Source organism: Alexandromys fortis, unplaced genomic scaffold (genome assembly GCF_014885135.2).
Source record: "Alexandromys fortis isolate MF-2015 unplaced genomic scaffold, M_Fortis_MF-2015_v1.1 scaffold_70, whole genome shotgun sequence".
NCBI classification, from domain to species: domain Eukaryota; kingdom Metazoa; phylum Chordata; class Mammalia; order Rodentia; family Cricetidae; genus Alexandromys; species Alexandromys fortis.
In genome coordinates this window covers 8650838-8658424 of record NW_026067955.1, presented here as the reverse complement: position 1 = coordinate 8658424, position 7587 = coordinate 8650838, and the positions used below count along the sequence as shown (strand labels likewise).

The window sequence follows — 7587 nt, the reverse complement described above, 5'->3', positions numbered from 1 at the left end:
CACAGATGGTTGTGAGCCACCATGTGGTTGCTGGGAATTGAACTCAGGACCTTTGGAAGAGCAGGCAATGCTCTTAACCTCTGAGCCATCTCTCCAGCCCTTAAATTTTTTTTTATAATCTATTTAACTTTATTTTCTGTACATTGGTGTGAAGGTGTCAGATCCCCTGGAACTGAGTTACAGACAGTTGTTAGCTGTCATGTGGGTGCTGGGAATTGAACCTGAGTTCTCTGGAAGAGCAGTTAGTGCTCTTAACCTCAGCGCCATCTCTCCAGCCTGTGACCCACCTTTTGAGAACTGCTAATTTAGACGAGCCTTGGCCTGTCCATCCCCGCAGGCCTACTAACTCACAACTCGGGGAGGAAAATGAAGCTCTGACTTTTCAGAGGTGCCCTGTTCCCGGACATCCCGAGGGCACATCCTCTCATCCCAGCTACTATGGGAAAGGAAAGTAGCAATCATAGGTTCAGTTGTAGCTACCTTGGCTACCAATAATTCCTGACATTGTACAGTTTATAATTAAGTTAACATAAAACTTCCTTACAAGCTGGGAGTGATGGCACATGCCTTCAACCCCAGCCTTGGGGAAGCAGAAGCAGGAGGATCTCTGTTCGTTTCAGGTCATCCAAGGTTATACGGTGAGACCCTGTCTTACAAACAAACAAAAACAAACTTCTCTAAAGTTTTAGAAACTTATACCCTCAATTCAGGAATCCAAATGCTATACTTCAATGACCTAAGAATACTTCCTAATTAAAAAGTACTGTAGGTTAATCCCAACACCTGGGAGGCAGAGGCAGGCCAAGTTCCAGGCCAGCCAGGGCTATTAAAAACAAAATTACTGGGGCTGGAGAGATGGCTCAGAGGTTAAGAGCATTGCCTGCTCTTCCAGAGGTCCTGAGTTCAATTCCCAGCAACCACATGGTGGCTCACAACCATCTGTAATGAGATCTGGTGCCCTCTTCTGGCCTGCAGGCATATACACAGAGAAAACATTGTATACATAATAAATATTAAAAAAATTACTATAGGAACTAAGATGTAGCTCAGTGACAAACCACTTGCTTAGCATGAGTGATGCTTTGTTAATAATTCTTAGCACCTAAAACAAAACAAATACAAAAAGTAACTATAGTCAAGTCTCCAAAATCATCAAATTACATGTTGGCTAATGTAGCTTTCTTAGTGTCAATCATACTGCAATAACGTAGTTTTAAGTAACATTGAGTGTAGTAGCACCTATCTGTAATCTCAGTATTTAGAAGGCTGAGGCAAGAGGATAAAGGATTTGAGGTCATGGTAACTGACCTACAGTTTCAGGTCAGCCTAGTATTTTAAGTCAGCCTGGGCAATGTAACAATGTAACAAGATCCTCTAAACATACAACCACCATATATACACACTGCTCTCCAGAGACACAAATACCAAGCCATCCAGGACAATCACTGGGATCTAAGCGGTATTTTCAGGGTCTAGGTGACGTCATCTGCTGCTCCATCAAGACCCACCTGGAGGAGGATCAAGCCTTAGACCAAACAGGAACTTCAGCTTCCCCCCCCCCCTTAATTCCCCACTGTCCTCTTTAGCCTTCAAAAGTTAGCAAAGCTTTTAACGCATCTCCTCAAGTGCAAGAAAATGGCAGCTTCCTCCCTCCTTCACAAGTCCTCAGGCTTTTAATAATGTGGTGTTTGCTACTTCTCCACATAGCAAACTACTGGTAGTTACCTAGATAAACCACGCGGTCTCGGAATCCACATAACCCTGCTCCCCAGCTTTGTTTTTGAAATCGGGTCTCATTATGTAGCCAAACGAGCCTTAAACCTAGGATTCTCCCACCTCTGCCATACTTTTTGGAATGCCCTTTCCACTCACTAACAACCTCCTCATCTCAGAGAGAGGTAACCTCTAGGTTCCTGGTGTCACTAAGTGCCAGGCAAGTCCGTCTCACACACACACCCCACCCCCACGCCTTTCAGCTGTATCCCAGAGAAGGAACCTGATGATCACAGTATGGATGAAGCCCCTTGGGTAGAGCAGGAAGCCAGCAGGGAAACCTGCTGTTCAAGGTAAGAGATTCCGTCCAGAACCAAGAAAATACATCAATCTCCTGCAACATGGGACTCTTAGGAAGTGAGGGGTTAAAAGTGGACAGTAGCTTTTACTTCTCTAGGCTTGTTATATCCAATCAATAGATGATTGGGAAGAGCCAGTTTCAGCCACAGCACTAAATCACCAAAGTGAACAGTATTAATCTGGATGATGATTCTTAGGGATTGTAAAAACTGACTGCCTGAGACCATGTGAACTAAAGGGGGACTAGCTTCCCCCAAGCAACCAAGGGAGGAGCTGAGTTTCTGGGCTACTGGTCAGAATGAAGCTGAGGGAAGGGATACCAGACAGACACAGCATACCAGGAGATCACCAGCCCTCAGTTCCCTTTTATTTAAAAACTTTCAATTATATTTAATTTTTTTTTTTTTTGTGGTGGAGAATGACTGCCAGGGTGCACACTTCCAGGAATCCATTCTCCTTCCACCGTGTGGACTCCAAGGACCAGGCTATCATCAGACTTGGTAGCAAACACCTTTACCCACCGAGCCATTTCACCAGTTCTATTTTATTCTTAAATACGAAATGCTTCGTGAATTTTCATTTCTTCTTTAACAAAGCCATGCTAACTACTCTGCTTTGTTCTAATTTTAGTGTATGTGTTACCAAAATGAGGACCTGCTGACCACCAAAAACCTGCTAAACACTAAATTCAAGTCCACATCCTTCTGCTGGAAGCACTCAGGACTCTGAACCTCCAAGGCTACAACACACCTCAAGGCCCATAGGAGGAAGAGTGGTGGCTCTAGACTTTGAATATCCTACCCTCTCTCCCAGAAAGGGAATTTTTAAAAGTAGCCAAGACACAGCTGAGCGGTGGTGCCACAAGCCTTTAATCCCAGCACTCGGGGTGCAGAGGCAGGAGGATCTCTGAGTTAGAGGCCAGCCTGGTCTACACAGTGAGGTCCAGGACATAAGGATCTACACAGAGAAACACTGTATTGAAAAACCAACCAACCAAACAAACAAAAGCAAAAGTAGCCACATGGTTAATTACCACCCACAACAGTGATCTGAGGATCTGTGCAGCCCCTGCTGAGGGTCAATCTTTCACCGGATGCAGGATTTGGGGTCATCCTTGCATAGCACTGCCCAATCCCAACTTCAGGACAAGGGTGAAAACAAGCTGAGATCACAGACACACCAGCAAACAACTCGCTCATCACTCCCCCAAATCTCAGGGAGGAGTCTAAAATTCGGGTAGATCAGAATGGGGTGAAGGACCCCAAAGCAAGGGGCCTGCAGACATTAAGGTCCAAAGAGGACAAAGCCAACAGAAACCAAAACCAGTTACGCTCCAGAGCTCCTAGCATCGTCTGAGTGAAGCGAATCGCTGCCTCTAATTCTCTGCCTCCGTGTGCCCAAAGCAGGATCCGAGAGTAGGTTATCAAGATGGCAGGTCACTAGTGCACTGAGGCTGGAAGCAAGCCCCTGCTGGCCCTGCCCAACAGTGGGCCACTGGCGGGCGACTCATAGCACAACCAGCAAGAAACATTAGGGCCTCTGCGGTTTCTACCCTTGACCAAAGGGAAGGGCGCTAGGGCTGGATAACTGACCCTTGGTTTCCTGGGTAAGAGCATGCCAGGGCGGGGCAGGAAGGGTCTCTCAGCCCTGGGGTGACACAGCACACGTCAAAGAAGCTGCCTAGGAGCCCAGAAGCCTGTTCCCTTTTCACTAATTCTGCTCGCCTGCCCTGCCTGGCTTCCATTCGCGGCTACCTTTCAAGTGTTTATCCCCCACGTGTGCGTCGTCCTCGCCAGTCCAGGCAACCGGCGGGCGCTGGGGGATCCTCGACGCGGTCTCCTAAGCCCTTCTTTCAGCCCAGGGCGGCTGGACACAGTGATGTCACCTCTCTTTGGAGGATCCCACCCAGGGCTGTGTGGGTCCGGCTTGGCTACTAGGTCAAAGGGCGAGAACAGGGAATTCTCAGTGTTTCCAAGTCCTCTCTTTTCTGACTGTAATTAATGAAATTGCCGGCTCATCTCGGTGGAAGCCTAAGCTCTGGGGCTGGGAGGGAAGCCCTCCCGCTCGGCCGCCCCCCGAGACTACGGCTCTCGAGAACCCAGGAGCGGGGCAGCTGGCCCGGGGTCAGGGTGGGAGAGTCGGAGGGTGAGCTTGCCTCCCGCGTGCCCACCTCGAGAATCCTTCCTCTGCTCCCTCCAGCCGGGGCGGGGGTCCAGGCCACCCACAAGGCGCTCCTCAGCCGCACACGCGCGCGAGTCGGACCCGGCGTGGGGAACGAAGGCAGCGGCCGTGGGCCCCGTGTGAGGCGCCGCAAGCCCACCACGGGGGACGCACGGAAGACGCGCACCCTCCTTAAGCCCTCCCGGGAGGGCGGGGAGACAATGCCGGTCCCGCCGGGCCAGTCCAGGCCGCACGCCCCCGCCGGCTGGCCACGGGCTGCTCCTCCCCGAGGCGAAGGGCAGCGGCGGGAAGGCGCCGGGAGCGGTGGGCCGCCCGACCTCGCGCCGCCTCTGGCCCCGCGCGCCCACCTCCGCGTGCAGCTCACGCGCGCCGAGTCCCGCGGCCGCACACCCACCTCCTCCTCCAGCGGGCCGCTGGGAGCCGTGCCGGTGCCCGCGCCGGTGCAGTGCTCGACGTCCGGCTTCGCGGTGCTCATGGTGAGGGGGGAACGCGGAGAGGGGAGCGGGACGCCCGGCCCCGAGGTGGGCAGGGGCGAGGCGAGCCGTGCGCCCCCGAAGAAGAGTGCGGGCTGGTGAGGAGACAGACCGGCGGCTGCCGCGTCAGGCTGAGGAGAAAGGGAGGGGGGGTCACATTAAGTTTGGCGGGTGCGGGAGGAGGCCGAAGGGGCCAGGCACCGGGAACCGGAGCGAAGCCCGAGCGGCCGCCGCCTCCGGCTTTTCAGTGCGGCCCGCGAGTGCGCCCGCGGCGGCAGCGGCGGGGGGCGGGCGCCGGGGGAGGGGGCGGGCGCCGGAACCGGCCTCAGCTGGGGCTCGGCCCGCCCCTCCCCCGCCCCGCGGTCTCCGGGGGAACGCGCAGCCAATCCCCGCAGCCCACTGCGGGCTCGCCCCGGCCCCGGCCGCGCCGCTCCGGCCTCTCCGCCTCGCTCAGCCCGGGCGTCGCCCCCCCCTCCTCTCTCCCGCACTCGGCTCTTAGTCCTCCCCCCCCCACACACACACACCCTCGCCATTCCCTTCTCCGAGACAAGTTTTTAAACTTTGATGAACTCTTTCAGAGAACTTTTCTTAAAGGAGCCGCATGGGTTTGGGTGGAACTTGAGGTGCCCCGCAGGCGCGTTGCATCCCCAGCCGGGGCGGCGGTGCTCCCGCTACCGTGCCCTGATGTGGGGTTGTAGACTGTCCTGAGCACTCGGTTCACCCCCAGATTCCTGGAGGCTCCCGCCCAGCGCTTTTCCTCGCGCGCTGCGGCTTGGGGGCCGGGTTCTCGGGGTGAAGGCGGGGAAGGGGGAGGGCGACAAACACCTGATCTTGAGCACGGCACCGAGTGGTTGTGCTGAGTGACCTTGAGGAAATCACTTCCCCTCTCTGGCCGGAGGCTTCCAACCCAGAGGGTGAGAATTACAGTACAAATTCTCCCCCCCCCCCAACTCAAAGAGGAATGTTAGGGAGCCTACTTTTTCCGCTACGAGAAGGGGTACCTCGAATGACCTAGAAGGTTCCGTTCGTTACCTCCCCCCACTTTTAAGATTCCTCACGGCTCGCTCTTTTTCCGCTCCAATTCCGAACCCCAGGGTGGGGGAGGGAAAAGCGGGCTGACGCCTAGGGCGGGGTCACCTAGACTCCCACCCCACGGTGGCCGGGGGCGCGGCCTTAGGGTCGGATTTTCCCCCTACCGTTTAAATGCTGACCAGGACGGTGTGCTGCTTGCAGCTTGTAAAACACGCCCCTGGCCCTGATTGCCCTACGGAGCCGACGGAGCATTGGGGTCCTTTTCTCCGCCCCCTCATCCTCTTTGAGCAGCAGCCATAGCTGAGAGGTGAGGGGTCCTGGCCCGGGTCAGGCGTCCCCGGGCGCGATCTGCTACCCCGACTTAATGCATGGAACTTGAGTCTTAGTATCGGTATTTGGGGCGAGAGGCCGCGCTTAGAGACGGTGGACGTGAAAAGCCTTGGTCTGCACCCCTGTACCAATTAGGAACCTTGACCTTGGGCAGTGGCTTAGTCCCTGAGAACTTCCCTGTGCCGACCTGCCTATAGCTCCGTCAAGCGTGAGAGCTGTTGTGGCCGACCTCCCTGATAACTTGTCGTCCTAATTTGTCATCTCACGGGTAAGTAAACTGAGGTTTTTGCCAGTGATATATTCACCCATTTGGGAAATATCGTTGAACCCCTACTGTGACCTGGGGGGGAGTGCGCTATACTTACTGTTGGCACAGAATTCCCACCACACCAACGCCTGGTTCAGGCCTGCTTTCTGTAGGAATCAGGTACTAACGATCCGAGGTTTATGCTACACTCTGCCAGAGCTTTCGTACTTCCAGCTTCCTGCATCTCCAGGTGATACCAATCTTGTGAAAACTCAGATACCTCTACCACATTTTCCGCTCCTGCAGACCATAAGACCCTTGAAGTCTTCCTTTGCCAAAGAGAAATTCCCCTTCCTCCCTTCCCTCAGTATCCTGTTGTAGCTTGGGCTTTTTCCAGAGGAGAAACCCAGTCAGTGTTCTAAACTTAGGTATCCTCTATAGGGTTGATTTGAAGTTTTCTAATAGAGAGGCTTCTTGTAGTTAAGGGCTCCATTTTATAGATGGGGAAGCTGAGGCCCATAGAAGTGGCAGATGAGGCAGGGGCCTCTGGAGCCCCATCTCTGCATTTTTCATGTTAGGAGCTGGTAATGTTTCTAAAAGTAATACTTCTTTTCTAGTGCTGTATGCACTTTGTAAATACTGAGAAATATGAAAAATGGAGAACAGCCCTGCTGTCTGATGCACGAGATTATTATATCCTTCTAGTCCATTCTCTATTCATACTTTAAAAACAAAAATTACACTCTGTTCTGAACATACACCTTTTTATTTTTTTATTTTCTTGGTTTTTCGAGACAGGGTTTCTCTGTAGTTTTGGTACCTGTCCTGGAACTAGCTCTTGTAGACCAGGCTGGTCTTGAACTCACAGAGATCCACCTGCCTCTGCCTCCCGAGTACTGGGATTAAAGGCCCATGCCACTACTGCCTGGCTGCACTTTTTTTTTTTTAACAGATTCTTTACTTAATTTTTGGTGTCCACCTCCCCACTTTTTCGAGACAGGGTCTGTTTTGTTTTTTTTTAACCATCTCTTGTTAAACATTATTTTCATTTTTCTTGTTTATTTGCTTTCATAAGCATGGTAGTGCATGACTTTAGTCCCAGCACTCAAGAGGCAGAGGCAGGTAGAGCTCTGAATTTGAGACCAGCCTGGTCTGCAGAGTGAGTTCCAGGCCAGCCAGGATTACATAGATAAACCCTGTCTCAGGAAGAACAACAACAAATACTCCTTTTGTGTAAGGGTTTGTGCCTGA

The 7587-nt window shown here is 52.7% G+C and overlaps 1 protein-coding gene across 2 annotated transcripts in view; it reads right to left on the bottom strand.

The window, feature by feature from the left end:
* Rbpms2 (RNA binding protein, mRNA processing factor 2) overlaps nucleotides 1-4996 on the bottom strand; it is a 33084-nt gene extending 28088 nt beyond the window's left edge. Inside the window, exon 1 of one of the 2 annotated variants that reach the window (XM_050151911.1) lies at nucleotides 4649-4996. In XM_050151911.1, the coding sequence (XP_050007868.1) occupies nucleotides 4649-4729 (81 nt within the window). In that variant the 5' untranslated portion in view covers nucleotides 4730-4996. The remainder of the gene's footprint in view (nucleotides 1-4648) is intronic. The other variant, XM_050151910.1, reaches the window with a different exon arrangement.
* Nucleotides 4997-7587: the final 2591 nt, after the last annotated feature.